This window comes from Bombina bombina, chromosome 4, assembly GCF_027579735.1.
Source record: "Bombina bombina isolate aBomBom1 chromosome 4, aBomBom1.pri, whole genome shotgun sequence".
Classification (NCBI taxonomy): Eukaryota; Metazoa; Chordata; class Amphibia; order Anura; family Bombinatoridae; genus Bombina; species Bombina bombina.
In genome coordinates, this window is record NC_069502.1 from 43,908,934 (window position 1) to 43,929,542 (window position 20,609).

Consider the following 20,609-nt stretch of genomic DNA (forward strand, 5'->3'; position numbering starts at 1 on the left):
CAATTACTGTGGTTTTGTTATTGTTTGGCCTACAGTAAAACACCTAGGGGCGCGATCCGATATAGATCGTAGTTTGCGGCGCAAGCGAGGGAACCCGCGTCGCCCGCAGTTTCAGCTCGCAACTCGAGCTATCCCATATACGGCGCCGTCAGATGCTAACGTGCCGTAAGTCAGATAAACCAGCGATGTCCAGAAATCTGCGCAAGTACAAATTTCTGGCGTCGCCAGTGACTTACGGCATGTTAGAAACTGCCGGCGCCTACAAAACCTGACTAAAGTCTAAATCACCCGCACTGTCTAACACGCCTCCCTAACATAGCCCGACACGTCTAACCCTCTATCCGCTATCCCCCCTCTCTATCCTAACAATAAAATATGTATTAACCCCTAAACCGCCGCTCCCAAACCCCGCCGCAACCTAATAAAGTTATTAACCCCTAAACCGCCGCCAGCTATATTAAATCTATAACCCCCTAAAGTGAGCCCCTAACACCGCCGCCATCTACCTTACCTACCCCCTAAAGTGAGCCCCTACCCCGCCGCTATCTATTTTAAAAGTATTAACCCCTAATCTAATCCCCCTACCCCGCCGCCATCTATATTAAATTATTTAACCCCTAAAATACTAAACTATCCCTACCACTAAACCTAAGTCTAACCCTACAAATAGCCCTGAAAAGAGCTTTTTGCGTGGCATTGCCCCAAAGTAACAGCTCTTTTGCCAGCCCTTAAAAGGGCTTTTTGCGGGGCATGCCCCAAAGTAACAGCTCTTTTGCCAGCCCTTAAAAGGGCTTTTGGCGGGGCTTTGTCACAAAGTAAACTGCTCTTTTGCCTACAATCTACATCCCCCTACACCGCGGCCACCTATAATAAATGTATTAACCCCTAATCTAATCCCCCTACACCGCCGCCAGCTATATTAACTATATTAACCCTAATTATATTAGGGTTAATATAGTTAATATAGTTATTATATTATATATATTAACTATATTAACCCTAATTATATTAGGGTTAATATAGTTAATATCGTTATTATATTATATATATATATATATATATATATATATATATATTAAGTATAATAACCCTATCTAACTCTAACATCCTAACTAAACTCTTATTAAAATAAATCTAATATTAATATTATTAATTAAAATATTCCTATTTAAATCTAAATACTTACCTATAAAATAAACCCTAAGATAGCTACAATATAATTAATAATTACACTGTAGTTATGTTAGGGTTTATATTTATTTTACAGGTAAATTGTTAATTATTTTAACTAGGTATAATAGCTATTAAATAGTTATTACCTATTTAATAGCTACCTAGTTAAAATAATTACCCCATTACCTGTAAAATAAATCCTAACCTAAGTTACGAATACACCTACACTATCAATAAATTAAATAAACTACAAATATCTATCTAAAAATACAATTAAATAAACTAAACTAAATTACAAAAACAAACAAACACTAGATTACAAAAAATAAAAAAAAGATTACAAGATTTTTAAGCTAATTACACCTATTCTAAGCCCCCTAATAAAATAATAAACCCCCAAAATAAAAAAAATTCCCTACCCTATTCTAAATTAAAAATAGTTCAAAGCTCTTTTACCTTACCAGCCCTTAAAAGGGCCTTTTGTGGGGGCATGCCCCAAAGAAAACTGCTCTTTTGCCTGAAAAAAACACACAATACCACCCCCCAACATTACAACCCACCACCCACATACCCCTAATCTAACCCAAACCCCCCTTAAATAAACCTAACACTACCCCCCTGAAGATCTCCCTACCTTGTATTCACCCCGCCGGGCAGAACTCTTCATCCGATCCGGGCGATGTCCAGTCAAGCGGCAAAGAAGAATTCTTCATCCCGGTGATGTCTTTCTCCAAGCGGCAGCAAAGTCTTCTTCCATCGGGCAGCATCTTCCATTAAGCGGCATCTTCATTCTTCGCTCCTCCAACGCGGAGCATCCATCCCGGCCGACGACTGAACGACGAATGAGGTACCTTTAAATGACGTCATCCAAGATGGCGTCCGTCGAATTCCGATTGGCTGATAGGATTCTATGAGGCAATAGGAATTAAGGTAGAAAATCTGATTGGCTGATTCAATCAGCCAATCAGATTTTTCTACCTTAATTCCGATTGGCTGATAGAATCCTATCAGCCAATCGGAATTCGACGGACGCCATCTTGGATTACGTCATTTAAAGGTACCTCATTCGTCGTTCAGTCGTCGGCCGGGATGGATGCTCCGCGTTGGAGGAGCGAAGAATGAAGATTGAAGATGCCGCTTAATGGAAGATGCTGCCCGATGGAAGAAGACTTTGCTGCCGCTTGGAGAAAGACATCACCGGGATGAAGAATTCTTCTTTGCAGCTTGACTGGACATCGCCCGGATCGGATGAAGAGTTCTGCCCGGCGGGGTGAATACAAGGTAGGGAGATCTTCAGGGGGGTAGTGTTAGGTTTATTTAAGGGGGGTTTGGGTTAGATTAGGGGTATGTGGGTGGTGGGTTGTAATGTTGGGGGGTGGTATTGTGGGTTTTTTTCAGGCAAAAGAGCAGTTTTCTTTGGGGCATGCCCCCACAAAAGGCCCTTTTAAGGGCTGGTAAGGTAAAAGAGCTTTGAACTATTTTTAATTTAGAATAGGGTAGGGAATTTTTTTTATTTTGGGGGTTTATTATTTTATTAGGGGGCTTAGAATAGGTGTAATTAGCTTAAAAATCTTGTAATCTTTTTTTTATTTTTTGTAATCTAGTGTTTGTTTGTTTTTGTAATTTAGTTTAGTTTATTTAATTGTATTTTTAGATAGATATTTGTAGTTTATTTAATTTATTGATAGTGTAGGTGTATTTGTAACTTAGGTTAGGATTTATTTTACAGGTAATTGGGTAATTATTTTAACTAGGTAGCTATTAAATAGGTAATAACTATTTAATAGCTATTATACCTAGTTAAAATAATTAACAATTTACCTGTAAAATAAATATAAACCCTAACATAGCTACAATGTAATTATTAATTATATTGTAGCTATCTATGGCCTAGATTTAGAGTTCGGCGGTAGCCGTCAAAACCAGCGTTAGAGGCTCCTAACGCTGGTTTTGGCCGCCCGCTGGTATTTGGAGTCAGTGATTAAAGGGTCTAACGCTCACTTTTCAGCCGCGACTTTTCCATACCGCAGATCCCCCTACGCCATTTGCGTAGCCTATCTTTTCAATGGGATCTTTCTAACGCTGGTATTTAGAGTCGTTTCTGCAGTGAGCGTTAGAGCTCTAACGACAAGATTCCAGCCGCCTGAAAATAGCAGGAGTTAAGAGCTTTCTGGCTAACGCCGGTTTCTAAAGCTCTTAACTACTGTACCCTAAAGTACACTAACACCCATAAACTACCTATGTACCCCTAAACCGAGGTCCCCCCACATCGCCGCCACTCGATTAAAATTTTTAACCCCTAATCTGCCGACCGCCACCTACGTTATACTTATGTACCCCTAATCTGCTGCCCCTAACACCGCCGACCCCTGTATTATATCTATTAACCCCTAACTTGCCCCCCACAACGTCGCCGCAAGCTACTTAAAATAATTAACCCCTAATCTTCCGACCGCAAATCGCCGCCACCTACGTTATCCCTATGTACCCCTAATCTGCTACCCCTAACATCGCCGACCCCTATATTATATTTATTAACCCCTAATCTGCCCCCCACAACGTCGCCGACACCTACCTACACTTATTAACCCCTAATCTGCCGAGCGGACCTGAGCGCTACTATAATAAAGTTATTAACCCCTAATCCGCCTCACTAACCCTATCATAAATAGTATTAACCCCTAATCTGCCCTCCCTAACATCGCCGACACCTAACTTCAATTATTAACCCCTAATCTGCCGACCGGAGCTCACCGCTATTCTAATAAATGTATTAACCCCTAAAGCTAAGTCTAACCCTAACACTAACACCCCCCTAAGTTAAATATAATTTTTATCTAACGAAATAAATTAACTCTTATTAAATAAATAATTCCTATTTAAAGCTAAATACTTACCTGTAAAATACATCCTAATATAGCTACAACATAAATTATAATTATATTATAGCTATTTTAGGATTAATATTTATTTTACAGGCAACTTTGTAATTATTTTAACCAGGTACAATAGCTATTAAATAGTTAAGAACTATTTAATAGTTACCTAGTTAAAATAATTACAAATTTACCTGTAAAATAAATCCTAACCTAAGATATAATTAAACCTAACACTACCCTATCAATAAAATAATTAAATAAACTACCTACAATTACCTACAATTAACCTAACACTACACTATCAATAAATTAATTAAACACAATTGCTACAAATAAATAAAATTAAATAAACTATCTAAAGTACAAAAAATAAAAAAGAACTAAGTTACAGAAAATAATAAAATATTTACAAACATAAGAAAAATATTACAACAATTTTAAACTAATTACACCTACTCTAAGCCCCCTAATAAAATAACAAAGCCCCCCAAAATAAAAAATTCCCTACCCTATTCTAAAATACAAATATTACAAGCTCTTTTACCTTACCAGCCCTGAACAGGGCCCTTTGCGGGGCATGCCCCAAGAATTTCAGCTCTTTTGCCTGTAAAAAAAAACATACAATACCCCCCCCCCAACATTACAACCCACCACCCACATACCCCTAATCTAACCCAAACCCCCCTTAAATAAACCTAACACTACCCCCCTGATGATCTTCCTACCTTGTCTTCACCATGCCAGGTTCACCGATCCGTCCTGGCTCCAAGATCTTCATCCACCCCAAGCGGGGGCTAGACATCCACTGAAGAAGTCCAGAAGAGGGTCCAAAGTCTTCCTCCTATCCGGCAAGAAGAGGACATCCGGACCGGCAAACATCTTCTCCAAGCGGCATCTTCTATCTTCTTCCATCCGATGACGACCGGCTCCATCTTGAAGACGTCCAGCGCGGATCCATCCTCTTCTTCCGACGACTAGACGACGAATGACGGTTCCTTTAAGGGACGTCATCCAAGATGGCGTCCCTCGAATTCCGATTGGCTGATAGGATTCTATCAGCCAATCGGAATTAAGGTAGGAATTTTCTGATTGGCTGATGGAATCAGCCAATCAGAATATAGTTCAATCCGATTGGCTGATCCAATCAGCCAATCAGATTGAGCTCGCATTCTATTGGCTGATCGGAACAGCCAATAGAATGCGAGCTCAATCTGATTGGCTGATTGGATCAGCCAATCGGATTGAACTATATTCTGATTGGCTGATTCCATCAGCCAATCAGAAAATTCCTACCTTAATTCCGATTGGCTGATAGAATCCTATCAGCCAATCGGAATTCGAGGGACGCCATCTTGGATGACGTCCCTTAAAGGAACCGTCATTCGTCGTCTAGTCGTCGGAAGAAGAGGATGGATCCGCGCTGGACGTCTTCAAGATGGAGCCGGTCGTCATCGGATGGAAGAAGATAGAAGATGCCGCTTGGAGAAGATGTTTGCCGGTCCGGATGTCCTCTTCTTGCCGGATAGGAGGAAGACTTTGGACCCTCTTCTGGACTTCTTCAGTGGATGTCTAGCCCCCGCTTGGGGTGGATGAAGATCTTGGAGCCAGGACGGATCGGTGAACCTGGCATGGTGAAGACAAGGTAGGAAGATCATCAGGGGGGTAGTGTTAGGTTTATTTAAGGGGGGTTTGGGTTAGATTAGGGGTATGTGGGTGGTGGGTTGTAATGTTGGGGGGGGGGTATAGTATGTTTTTTTTTACAGGCAAAAGAGCTGAAATTCTTGGGGCATGCCCCGCAAAGGGCCCTGTTCAGGGCTGGTAAGGTAAAAGAGCTTGTAATATTTGTATTTTAGAATAGGGTAGGGAATTTTTTATTTTGGGGGGCTTTGTTATTTTATTAGGGGGCTTAGAGTAGGTGTAATTAGTTTAAAATTGTTGTAATATTTTTCTTATGTTTGTAAATATTTTATTATTTTCTGTAACTTAGTTCTTTTTTATTTTTTGTACTTTAGATAGTTTATTTAATTTTATTTATTTGTAGCAATTGTATTTAATTAATTTATTGATAGTGTAGTGTTAGGTTAATTGTAGGTAATTGTAGGTAGTTTATTTAATTATTTTATTGATAGGGTAGTGTTAGGTTTAATTATATCTTAGGTTAGGATTTATTTTACAGGTAAATTTGTAATTATTTTAACTAGGTAACTATTAAATAGTTCTTAACTATTTAATAGCTATTGTACCTGGTTAAAATAATTACAAAGTTGCCTGTAAAATAAATATTAATCCTAAAATAGCTATAATATAATTATAATTTATATTGTAGCTATATTAGGATGTATTTTACAGGTAAGTATTTAGCTTTAAATAGGAATTATTTATTTAATAAGAGTTAATTTATTTCGTTAGATAAAAATTATATTTAAGTTAGGGGGGTGTTAGTGTTAGGGTTAGACTTAGCTTTAGGGGTTAATACATTTATTAGAATAGCGGTGAGCTCCGGTCGGCAGATTAGGGGTTAATAATTGAAGTTAGGTGTCGGCGATGTTAGGGAGGGCAGATTAGGGGTTAATACTATTTATGATAGGGTTAGTGAGGCGGATTAGGGGTTAATAACTTTATTATAGTAGCGCTCAGGTCCGCTCGGCAGATTAGGGGTTAATAAGTGTAGGTAGGTGTCGGCGACGTTGTGGGGGGCAGATTAGGGGTTAATAAATATAATATAGGGGTCGGCGGTGTTAGGGGTAGCAGATTAGGGGTACATAGGGATAACGTAGGTGGCGGCGATTTGCGGTCGGAAGATTAGGGGTTAATTATTTTAAGTAGCTTGCGGCGACGTTGTGGGGGGCAAGTTAGGGGTTAATAGATATAATACAGGGGTCGGCGGTGTTAGGGGCAGCAGATTAGGGGTACATAGGGATAACGTAGGTGGCGGCGGTTTACGGAGCGGCAGATTAGGGGTTAAAAGTGTAATGCAGGGGTCAGCGATAGCGGGGGCGGCAGATTAGGGGTTAATAAGTGTAAGGTTAGAGGTGTTTAGACTCGGGGTACATGCTAGAGTGTTAGGTGCAGACGTAGGAAGTGTTTCCCCATAGGAAACAATGGGGCTGCGTTAGGAGCTGAACGCTGCTTTTTTGCAGGTGTTAGGTTTTTTTTCAGCTCAAACAGCCCCATTGTTTCCTATGGGAGAATCGTGCACGAGCACGTTTTTGATGCCGGCCGCGTCCGTAAGCAACTCTGGTATCGAGAGTTGCATTTGCGGTAAAAATGCTCTACGCTCCTTTTTTGGAGCCTAACGCAGCATTTGTTTGAACTCTCGATACCAGAGTTAAATTTATGGTGCGGCCAGAAAAAAACCCGCGGAGCGTTAACAGCCCTTTTACCGCCGAACTCTAAATCTAGGCCTTAGGGTTTATTTTATAGGTAAGTATTTATATTTAAATAGGAATATTTTAGTTTATAATATAAATTAGATTTATTTAATAAGAATTTAGTTAGGGGTGTTAGGGTTAGATAGAGTTAATATAGTTAATATAAATACTATAGTAACTATATTAACTATATTAACCCTAATATAATTAGGGTTAATATAGTTAATATATATAATGTAATAACTATATTAACTATAATATACTTAGGGTTAATATAGATAATATAGCTGGCGGCGGGGTAGGTAGATTAAATTAGGGGTTAATAATTTTAATATAGATGGCGGCGGTGTAAGGGGCTTATATTAGGGGTTAATACCATTAATATAGGTGCGGCGGTGTAGGGAGGGCAGGTTATAGGGCAAAAGAGCTGTTAACTTTGGGGCAAAGCCCCGCAAAAGGCCCTTTTAAGGGCTGGTAATAGAGTTTATTACTTTATGGATATTAGATTAGGGGTTAATAATATTAATATAGCTGGCGGCGGTGTAAGGGGTCAGATTAGGGGATAGATCAGTTAGATGGTGGCGGTTTTAGGGGCTCACAGTAGGGGATAGATCAGTTAGATGGTGGCGGTTTTAGGGGCTCACAGTAGGGGGTTAGTTTATGTAGATGGCGGCGGTTTAGGGGTTAAATACTTTATTAGGGATTGAGGCGGGGGATTGCGGTTGACAGGTAGATAGACATTGCGCATGCGTTAGGTGTTAGGTTTTATTTAGCAGATCGCGGTTGACAGTTAGATAGACATTGCGCATGCGTTAGGTGTTAGGTTTTATTTAGCAGATCGCGGTTGACAGTTAGATAGACATTGCGCATGTGTTAGGTTTATTTAGCAGCCAGTTTAGGGAGTTACGGGGCTCCAATACTCAGCGTAAGGCTTCTTACGGCTGCTTTTTGTGGCGAGGTGAAAATGGAGTAAGATTTCTCCATTTTCGCCACGTAAGTCCTTACGCTGTATATTGGATACCAAACTGCTCGGGTTTGGTATACCTGCCTATGGCCCAAAAAACTATGGGCGACGGCAGAAATATACGCGCGTAACTTCTAGGTTACGCCGTATATAGGATACCAAACCCGCGCGAATATTGGCGTCGCCTGCTTTTGCGGGCGACGATTTTTATCGGATCGACCCTCTAGAGGTTTTCAAACCTGTACCCGGACCTCTCTAAGAGGCCATATTTTCAGGATCACCTTGTGTAATACCCATCGACTAGATTACGAGTTTTTGCGGTAAGAGCTGGTCGGTGCTAACTTGCAAGTTATTGTCACCTCTCACCTCCCTACAGCGCAGCTATTACAGGTTTCATAAACCCGGCAATAAGTGAGCATTGAGCTCCATTCCGCACTCCAATACCAGCGCTGCAGTAAGCTGCCTTTATGTGCTCGGCTGAAAAAAAGCCTAACACCTGCAATAAAGGAGCGTAAAGCTCTGTAACGCAGCCCCATTGATTCCTATGGTAAAAGAAAAAATTATGTTTACACCTAACACCCTAATATAAAACCTGAGTCTAAACACCCATAATCTTCTGCCCCCGACATCGCCGCCACCTACATTACACTTATTAACCCCTAATCTGCCACCCCTGGCATCTATATTATACTTATTAAGCCCTAAGCTGTCGCCGCCACTATACTAAAGTTATTAACCCCTAACACCCACTAACTTCATAATTAAAATAAATCTAAATAAAAATTTCAATTAATACCTAAATAATTCCTATTTAAAACTAAATACTTACCTATAAAATAAACCCTAAGCTAGCTACAATATAACTAATAGTTACATTGTATTTAGCTTAGGTTTTATTTCACAGGAAAGTTTGTATGTATTTTAACTAGGTAGAATAGTTATTAAATAGTTATTAACTAATTAATAACTACCTAGCTAAAATAAATACAATTTTACCTGTAAAATAAAACCTAACCTGTCTTACACTAACACCTAACCTTACACTACAATTAAATCAATTACATTAACTTAAATTACACAAAATTAAAAAAAACACTAACGCCTAGATTTAGAGTTCTGCGTTAGCTGTCCAAACCAGTGTTAAGGGGTCCTAACGCTGGTTTTGGCCGCCCGCTGGTATTTAGAGTCAGTCAGGAAAGGGTCTAACGCTCACTTTCCAGCCGCGACTTTTCCATACCGCAGATCCCCTTAAGTCAATTGCGTATCCTATCTTTTCAATGGGATCTTCCTAACGCTGGTATTTAGAGTCGTGGCTGAAGTGAGCGTTAGAACTCTAACGACAAAACTCCAGCTGCAGAAAAAAGTCAGGAGTTAAGAGCTTTCTGGGCTAACGCCGGGTTCATAAAGCTCTTAACTACTGTGCTCTAAAGTACACTAACACCCATAAACTACCTATGTACCCCTAAACCGAGGTCCCCCCACATCGCCGCCACTCTAATAAAAATTTTTAACCCCTAATTTGCCGACCGCACACCGCCACAACCTACATTATCCCTATGTACCCCTAATCTGCTGCCCCTAACATCGCCGACCCCTATATTATATTTATTACCCCCTAATCTGCCCCCCCCAATGTCGCCGCTACATACCTACACTTATTAACCCCTAATCTGCCGACTGGACCTCGCCGCCACTCTTATAAATGTATTAACCCCTAAACCGCCTCGCTCCCGCCTCAAAAACCCTATAATAAATAGTATTAACCCCTAATCTGCCGACCGGACCTCGCCACTACTATAATAAATGTATTAACCCCTAAAGCTAAGTATAACCCTAACACTAACACCCCCCTAAGTTAAATATAATTTTTATCTAACGAAATAAATTAACTCTAATATAGCTACAATATAACGAATAATTATATTGTAGCTATTTTAGTATTTATATTTATTTTACAGGCAACTTTGTATTTATTTTAACTAGGTACAATAGCTATTAAATAGTTAATAACTATTTAATAGCTACCTAGTTAAAATAATTACAAAATTACCTGTAAAATAAATCCTAACCTAAGTTACAATTAAACCTATCTACAATTAAATCAACTAAACTAAATTACAAAAAATAAAAAAAGATTACAAGAATTTTAAACTAATTACACCTACTCTAAGCCCCCTAAAAAAATAACAAAGCCCCCCAAAATAAAAAAATGCCCTACCCTATTCTAAAATAAAAAGTTAACAGCTCTTTTACCTTACCAGCCCTTAAAAGGGCCTTTTGCGGGGCATGCCCCAAAGAAATTGGCTCTTTTGCCTGTCAAAAAACATACAATACCCCCCCAACATTACAACCCACCACCCACATACCCCTACTCTAACCCACCCAAACCCCCCTTAAAAAACCGAACACTAAGCCCCTGAAGATCTCCCTACCTTATATTCACCACGCCGGGTATCACCAATCCGTCCAGAAGAGGGTCCGAAGTCTTCATCCTATCCGGCAAGAAGAGGTCCAGAAGAGGGTCCGAAGTCTTCATCCTATCCGGCAAGAAGAGGACATCCGGACCGGTAGACATGTTCATCCAGGCGGCGTCTTCTATCTTCATCCATCCGGTTTGGAGCGGGACCATCTTGAAGCAGCCGACGCGGATCCATCCTCTTCTTCCAGCGACTCCCAACGAATGAAGGTTCCTTTAAGTGACGTCATCCAAGATGGCGTCCCTCGAATTCCGATTGGCTGATAGAATCCTATCAGCCAATCGGAATAAAGGTAGGAAAAATCTGATTGGCCGATTGAATCCTATCAGCCAATCGGAATTTGAGGGACGCCATCTTGGATGACGTCACTTAAAGGAACCTTCATTCGTCGGGAGTCGCTGGAAGAAGAGGATGGATCCGCGTCGGCTGCTTCAAGATGGTCCCGCTCCGTGCCGGATGGATGAAGATAGAAGACGCCGCCTGGATGAACATGTCTACCGGTCCGGATGTCCTCTTGTTGACGGATAGGATGAAGACTTCGGACCCTCTTCTGGACCTCTTCTTGCCGGATAGGATGAAGACTTCGGACCCTCTTCTGGACGGATCGGTGATACCCGGCGTGGTGAAGATAAGGTAGGGAGATCTTCAGGGGCTTAGTGTTAGGTTTTTTAAGGGGGGTTTGGGTGGGTTAGAGTAGGGGTATGTGGGTGGTGGGTTGTAATGTTGGGGGGGGTATTGTATGTTTTTTTGACAGGCAAAAGAGCTGATTTCTTTGGGGCATGCCCCGCAAAAGGCCCTTTTAAGGGCTGGTAAGGTAAAAGAGCTGTTAACTTTTTATTTTAGAATAGGGTAGGGCATTTTTTTATTTTGGGGGGCTTTGTTATTTTTTTAGGTGGCTTAGAGTAGATGTAATTAGTTTAAAATTCTTGTAATCTTTTTTTATTTTTTGTAATTTAGTGTTTTTTTTTTTTTTTGTAATTTAGTTTAGTTGATTTAATTGTAGATAGTTTAGTTAATTAATTTATTGATAGTGTAGTGTTAGGTTTAATTGTAACTTAGGTTAGGATTTATTTTACAGGTAATTTTGTAATTATTTTAACTAGGTAGCTATGAAATAGTTATTAACTATTTAATAGCTATTGTACCTAGTTAAAATAAATACAAAGTTGCCTGTAAAATAAATATAAATGCTAAAATAGCTGCAATATAATTATTATTTATATTGTAGCTATATTGGGGTTTATTTTACAGGTAAGTATTTAGCTTTAAATAGGATTCATTTATTTAATAAGAGTTAATTTATTTCGTTAGATAAAAATTATATTTAATTTAGGGGAGTGTTAGTGTTAGGGTTACACTTAGCTTTAGGGGTTAATTCATTTATTATAGTAGCGGCGAGGTCCGGTCAGCAGATTAGGGATTAGTAAGTGTAGGTAGGTAGCGGTGACGTTGGGGGGGGCAGATTAGGGGGTAATAAATATAATATAGGAGTCGGCGATGTTAGGGGCAGCAGATTAGGGGTACATAGGGATAATGTAGGTTGCGGCGCTGTACGGAGTGGCAGATTAGGGGTTAATAATAAAATGCAGGGGTCAGCTATAGCGGGGGCAGCAGATTAGGGGTTAATAAGTGTAAGGTTAGGGGTGTTTAGACTCGGGGTACATGTTAGGGTGTTAGGTGCAGACTTAGGAAGTGTTTCCCCATAGGAAACAATGGGGCTGCGTTAGGAGCTGAACGCTGCTTTTTTTTTGCAGGTGTTTTTTTTCAGCTCAAACTGCCCCATTGTTTCCTATAGGGATATCGTGCACGAGCACGTTTTTGAAGCTGGCCGCGTCCGTAAGCAACTCTGGTATTGAGAGTTGAAATGGCGGTAAATATGCCTGTACGCTCCCTTTTTGGAGCCTAACGCAGCCCTTCAGAGAACTCTAAATACCAGCGTTGTTTAAAAGGTGCGGGGGGATAAAAAAACACGCGTAGGTAACGCACCCCTTCTAACGCAAAACTCTAAATCTAGGCGTAAGTTACAAAAAATAATAAACACTAAAAATAAATTATCCAATATTTAAACTAATTACACCTAATCTAATAGCTCTATAAAAATAAAATGCACCCCCCAAATACCCCCCCCAGCCTACAATAAACTGCCAATGGCCCTTAAAAGGGCCTTTTGCGGGGCATTGCCCCAAAGAAATCAGCTCTTTTACCTGTAAATACAAATACCCCCCAACAGTAAAACCCAACACCCCCAAATAAAAACCTATCTAAAAAACCTAAGCTCCCCATTGCCCTGAAAAGGGCATTTGGAGTTTATAGGTAAGTATTTAGTTTTAAATGGGAATAATTTATTTAATAGTAGTAATTTTATTTAGATTTATTTAAATAATATTTAAGTTGGGGGGGGGTTAGGGTTAGGGTTAGACTTAGATTTAGGGGTTAATAAATTTAATATAGTGGCGACGACGTTGTGGGCGGCAGATTAGGGGTTAATAAATGTAGGTAGGTGTCGGAGATGTTAGGGACGGCAGATTAGGGGTTAATAATTTTTAACTAGTGTTTGCGATGCGGGAGTGCGGTGGTTTAGGGGTTAATATATTTCTTATAGTGGTGGTGATTGTCAGGTTCGGCAAATTAGGGGTTAAATATTTTATTATAGTGTTTGCGATGTGGGGGGGCCTCAGTTTAGGGGTTAATAGGTAGTTTATGTGTGTTAGTGTACTTTTTAGCACTTTAGTTATGAGTTTTATGCTATGGCATTAGCCCATAAAAGTCTTAACTACTGACTTTTAAATGTGGTAGGAGTCTTGACAGGAGAGGGTGTACCGCTCACTTTTTGGAAGACTCTAAATACCGGCGTTAGGAAAATCCCATTGAAAAAATAGGATACGCAATTGACGTAAGTGGACTTGCGGTATTTTAGAGTCTGCCCAAAAAAGTGAGCGGTACACCTGTACCTGCAAGACTCGTAATACCAGCGGGCGTTAGAAAGCAGCGTTGGGACCTCTCAACGCTGCTTTTTAAGGCTAACGCAAGACTCGTAATCTAGCCATTAGTGTTTTTTATTTTGTGTAATTTAGTTAATTGTATTTAATTAATGTAATTGATTTAATTGTAGTGTAAGGTTAGGTGTTAGTGTAAGACAGGTTAGGTTTTATTTTACAGGTAAATTTGTATTTATTTTAACTAGGTAGCTAGTAAATAGTTAATAACTATTTACTAACTAGTCTACCTAGTTAAAATAAATACAAACTTAGCTGTGAAATCAAAAATAAAACCTAAGATAGATACAATGTAACTATTAGTTATATTGTAGCTAGCTTAGGGTTTATTTTACAGGTAAGTATTTTGTTTTAAATAGGAATTTTTTAGGTATTAGGTTTTATTTAGATTTATTTTAATTACATTGAAGTTAGGGGTGTTAGGGTTAGACTTTTTGGTTAATAACTTTAGTATAGTGGAGGCGATTTTGGGGGCAGCAGATTAGGGGTTAATAACAGTAATGTAGGTTGCGGCGATGTTAGGAACAGCAGATTAGGGGTTAATAATTAACTAGTGATGCGGGAGCGATACGGGAGTACGGCAGTTTAAGGGTTAATATGTTTATTATAGTGGCGACGAGGTCGGGAGCAGCAGATTAAGGGTAATAATTTTATTTTAGTGTTTGCGATGCGGGAGGGCCTAGGTTTAGGGGTGTTAGTGTACTTTTTAGCACTTTAGTTATGAGTTTTATGTTACGGCTTTGTAGCGTAAAACCCATAACTACTGACTTTCAGTTTACAGTATGAATCTTGACGGTATAGGCTGTACCGCTCACTTTTTGACCTCCCAGGCAAACTCGTAATACCGGCGCAAAGGAAGTACCATTGAAAAAGGACTTTTTGAAAGCTGCGGTAGTTACGTTGCGTTACGGCCAAAAAAGTGTCGGTACAGCTAAACCTGCAAGACTTGTAATACCAGCGGTAGTGAAAAAGAGCCTTAGCGCTGCTTTTTCACTCATACCGCAAAACTTGTAATCTAGCCGCTTGTTTGTTAGTCAGCAGATTATTTCACATGTGCTCCATTTCAGATATCTTGAAAATCTGGTCTTTTAGGGATGCTCAAACAGGTTTGAAAACCCCTGCTATAGGCCTATAGAAATCCCCTTCCTCTTAAAGGGACAGTGTACTGTAAAATGTTCTCCCCTTTATTGCATTTCTAGTGATTATTTTACTGCTGGAGTGCAGTAAATTATTTAGAAGCATCTTTTTAGCCCTTTTCATCTACTTAAAAGGGTCAGTTCACCCCCCAAAAAATCTCCCATTTTAAATTGTTCACAATTAACCATTTTACCTACTGGAGTGTATTAAATTGTCTACAAGTAGCTCCTTTATCCCTATTTTGGCCTTAGAAATAGCTGATTTAGCTTGTGATATACCAACGTATACTGAAAGTTTTGAAACTGGAGTCTCAGCTATTGAATAGCCTAAGTAAATACAGCCGGCAGAAGAAATTACACTCCCAGTGGGGTGCAGGATAGTTAAGTAATACAATGTTAATTTTTCATTGTGTTCTCTATGTATTGAGCTTTAGTTTTCCAGACAAACATAAGGAAGCAAGTCTGTGTACACAAAGTAATAACATAATGAGATCTGATATTACCTGAAACTCAACCCATTGTAATAGGCTGTGGTTTAAAAGCACAAAACCAGCTACTTCATGTACGCAAATAAACCTGAAAATGCAATTTCTCTTACATTTTATATTCTGCAGCTGGTATAAGTAATTGAAAATGCATTAATATAAAAACAATTGCACAGCGTACTGTCCCTTTTTATTTATTGGCAATAGAAAAGCTATGGGGGGGGGGGTTACATACAGATAAAGACAAAGGTTTCTGTTTTCCTTAAAGCTCGGCCAATTGAAATGGGCTGTGGTTTCAACTAGCAAAATCGGCTATTTCATATAAAAAAAAATAAAGGATCAATGTCCCATACATCTTGTATTCTGCTACTGGTAACATAAGTCATTGGAAACTGTACTGTCCCTTTAAATCCTCAGTCATTATTTATAGGCAGACAATATACAGTAGCTAACGAGTAATCTAAACCCTTGAGCAAAAATACCCAAATACTGTACTCCTGTGTATATAAAGGCATTTTATGCCAGAATCCATTTGGTACTGTTTTGTGCGACTTCTCTGTATAACCATAAATCAGGCAGCTCATTAATTCTCCCTACTATCAACAATTAACTCAACACACCTGTGACCCAATAATTCCGTTAGTAAAGTCCAACAAAGCCCCCAAGGTGCATTAACCCCTTACTGTCATCTTGATGTGAAGTAATACAAAACCATGTGATTTAAATACACAAATAGATTGGTATTATAGGGTACATTTATTCTCGTTCTAGCTCCCCTCTCCTGTTTTTATCACATTCTTCCTGCTTTCCCCTTTTTACCTACAATGTTATCTCATGGTTCTGTCTGGACCGCTTACGTATTTCTGTGTTTATTGTATTTTTCTCTCTGTCTCACTATAGGTCGTCCTGTGTCATTTAATTTACTACAGTAACATTGCAATCAAAATATTGTGAATTTGTCGATATTGATGGCTGGATAGTCGTTTGCTACATTTTCTCTCTCTATACTCAGTTTTATCATTTCATCCTCTAACCATTCCTTATACAATCTCATCTGCTGCTCACCTGTCAGTGGCACTAGCCCCACTCTTATCGTTGGATGGGAGGATAGTGAGATCTTTGTAGGCTTTAAGGGTGTTAGGTTCTAGGAGGAACCTGTATTGGTTAGGGTAAATTGTGGTTAGTAGGTTATTCATGCATAGGGTGTGTGAGAGTTGGACACAAAAAATCAGGGATCCCCAGTTTTATAGAATAAAACAAGGCCTTAGCAAAACCAGAACTGAGTAACTGTTTAGGGTTCTACACAGGGACAAAAACGTGTGTACTATATATAATTAATATAAACTATATTATAATATAATTTAATCAATATGATCATTCTGAATACTAAAGTATTTTTGTTTCATCTTAGGAAAATACAAAGCGCTTCAGTAAATTTCCTGATGATTACTGGTGTGGGCTACACAGAGTAAATACAGTATGGCACTGGCTGAATGAGCCCCTGAAAGAGAACGTCACGTGAGTAAATTTCATCTTTATGTCATGCGGCTATTTGTATTTTTTACCTGCAGGAGTGTATTAAATGGTCATAGTATTCTTGAAATACTGTAACTGCGCACCAGCTGGGTCTCAGTTTTATATTTTAGTAAATGTAATTCTTAAAGCTACAAATGTAGATTTAGCAGATGCCCTCTCTATACCCTTACATGGTGATACAAAGGGGGTGGCAGTCACAGCTTGGCATCTGGGTAGTAAAAATATTGGTTATCCAAAAGCGACACTATTTAAACATAGATGGGTATAAGGTATAAGTGACACTCTGCTTACTAAACGTGCATATCCCAGGCTCCTCTGCTCTCTTATGTAGTAATCTTCCTTTCAGCAAAGGGGTATTATATGCAACCACTGATGGCTATCATGCTTTTTTTCTTTTTAATGACACGATGAGTCCATGGATCATCTAATTACTATTGGGCATATCACTCCTGCCCAGCAGGAGGCAGCAGAGCACCACAGCAAAGCTGTTAAATATCACCTCCCTTCCCTCCCACCCCAGTCATTCTCTTTGCCTATGTTAGAGCAAGGAAGTGGTAAAGTTAGGCGTTAGAAAAGATTCTTCAATCAATAGTTTATTATTTTTAAAGTGGTACAATATTGTGCTGCTTTGTCCTAGGGTGTAGCCGTAGTCCATATCAGTCTCTTCAGTAGAGCAGTGGTGGCTTTAGAGCAATGGGAACTTGTGGGACATAATTCTCACTGCGCCTCCCATTTAGTTAATGCTGCCATAATACTGAAAGCCTGAGAAATATTTCTCAGTCCTTTCTCTTGTTTCACAGGTCCATGTGAGGGAGAGGATCTCTCAAACCTGGGAGCTGCCTTGCTGTCGGGCAGAATATGAGGTAAGTGCTGACTTTAATTTCTGGGGTTAATGGAAGAACTCAGAAAAAGTTGGGCACTTTTTATTTCATAGGATGGGACATATAAAAGGAGCCTTATTGGAATTGGGCACTTTTATCTTTAAAATACATAAATTCTCCTATATACACAGGAGACACTATTTGGACAGCCTAGATGCAGGCACTGGGGCAAGGAAAATACTTTGTGGTGGTTTCACATCTCCCGATGGTTTCATAACACTAAGCCGACCGGGAGATGACTTTATTGGCGATACCCACGATGGGCGGTACTAGAGGCGGCAATTGTGTTGCATGCCTTTTCTTCTTCACTTCCTGATAATCGGAAGGTGAAGTTGTACAGCTTCTTTTCCTATTACGCATTCTCTAATTAATATGCATGTTTAGGACCGGAGACCGACTTTCTGGAGCTGCTACTGAAATCCAGTAGTGAGGGAACGGCTCCTGCTCAGAGGGAGTTAGTTGCAACTGACAAGTAGGCACCTCAGCAAAGTTCAGCTGAGGTGTAGAGGTGATCTGCAGTGTTATTTAATCTTTCTGTCCTCTACATTTAAAAAATAAAAAGGAGTAAAAAGTTAGTTTAAAATTTAAAGTGACAGTAACGTATTTTATGTTTTGATCTTTATTAAAAAAAATAAGTTTGTGGCGGAGCCGGCTGCTGCCATGAGCGCAGCGTAAATCCGGAGCTCCGTGTTGGCAGCCCTTAAAACTCTAAATATCCCACTCTATCTCTGCATAATTTAAGCTAAATGCAGCCTCCCTAACTATTGACATACCAGAGAAGCCTGCTACAACTAAATAAACCCAGCAGATACGCGGCAATGAAGCAGAAGAACCGCTACAACCCACACAACGCTATGTCCGGCCGGGAGTAGTAAATCCTAATTGGAACAAGCCGACCAAGACCCGAGGACAAAATCAACTTCAAGAGCTACAGGATCATACCTGTTACCGAAGATTGTGACTCAATCCCGGAAGTGATCACACACAGACCGCACCGGAAGTGATCCGGCCGCCATCGCTGACAACTTCAGGATAACTGTAAGTGCCGTGAATGCCGCAAGTCATGCAATAAAGATAGGAGCTGGGGCAACATCTACCTAATACTAAAATACATTACTACTCACCTGGGGAAAGCTGTAAGGCTGGAAGGAAGCCCTGAGCCAAACTCGCCACACCGCTAAGCATCTTCCCGGAAACACACCAGCCGCCATAATAGCCCTAAGTCCCTACGACACCACACTTACTAGGAGACAAAGGACATAAGCAAAGATGCCCTATGTTTCACAACAGGGTCTGATTGGTATCACTCAGGCTGACTGCTGGGGCAAATTTAAATGTAAAAGCATATTGACAATCTGCGGAGCCCACTTATTAAGGAAATTCTTACTGTGATAAGGGGAGGTGGACTTTTCTTAAGGGGATAAAGGACACAACAAAACACCTGCTTACAACCCCTAAACATACCAAGGAGTTACGACTCACAAGACCCCCAGTGTGCTGTCACTGTAAATATAAAAAACAAACAACAAAAAAAAGAAACTATATATTTTGCAATCGGTGGGTGCTGCAGAGGAGGCGACACGGCAGCGCACATAGGCCATAAAGTTATTCTTAAAGCGATCTCTCACGACCTGTCCCTCCTGAAACTAATCATAATGACATTCAGAAGACTCAAGCAAGATAAGCCTCTAAAACCGTCCACAATTAAAACAGCTACTATTGCTTTTTACATGCAAGCCACAGATATAGCAGAGGCAAAAGACAAGAGACTTTCTACGGAACGCCAATCCTCTAATCTATCTATCTCACAAGATGAGGACGCTAACTTTACTTCAAATATCCTTCAGGGTCTACCATCCAAGCAAGACATTGCGGATATTGTCCGCACGTGCATCAGAGAGGAATTAGCAGGTATGAAACAAGACATCCATACCATAGGGCTACAAGTAGATTCTCTGGAAACCAACCAAGATGAGATAAAAGATGTCCAAACCCTCACATATCAAGTAGTCACACACCAAGAAACTACCTCCTCACTCCAGGAAAAACTGGAAGACCTGGAGAACAGGAGTCGCCTGAAAAACATAAGAATTAGAGGAGTCCCTGAGAGTGTTCTCCCCCACGACTTCCCAGTCTATCTTCAGTCTTTATTCCAACAAATAAAAGAATCTGCATGTACCACAGACATTCAATGGGTGCGAGTCCATAGATCTCTTAGACCAAAGCCCCCGGACACTGCGCCTCCAAGAGACATTATTATTCGCTTTAAAAACTTCCTTGAAAAGGAAATGCTCCTGAACCAATCAAGAAAGCTACAACCGATTAGATATAGGGGCAATGTTCTTCAATTTTACCAGGACCTGGCTTCACAAACCCTATAGCGCAGAAAAGAGTTTAGCCCCTTAACGACACTGTTACGCAACAAGAAAATCCTGTATAGATGGGGCTTTCCAACCCAGGTCTGGGTACTCAGAAATAATACAAGATTGACATGCAGATCTCCTGAAGAAACAGACTCTTTCTCCAACATAGGTGTGTCCGGTCCACGGCGTCATCCTTACTTGTGGGATATTCTCTTTCCCAACAGGAAATGGCAAAGAGCCCAGCAAAGCTGGTCACATGATCCCCCCTAGGCTCCGCCTTCCCCAGTCATTCTCTTTGCCGTTGTACAGGCAACATCTCCACGGAGATGGCTTAGAGTTTTTTGGTGT

General features: G+C 40.0%; 1 protein-coding gene across 1 annotated transcript in view; it reads left to right on the forward strand.

The window, feature by feature from the left end:
• LOC128655231 (CD209 antigen-like protein E) overlaps positions 1-20,609 on the forward strand; it is a 106,318-nt gene that overhangs the window by 58,977 nt on the left and 26,732 nt on the right. Inside the window, exon 5 of the mRNA XM_053708898.1 lies at positions 16,893-16,999. Within this exon, the coding sequence (XP_053564873.1) occupies positions 16,893-16,999 (107 nt within the window). The remainder of the gene's footprint in view (positions 1-16,892; positions 17,000-20,609) is intronic.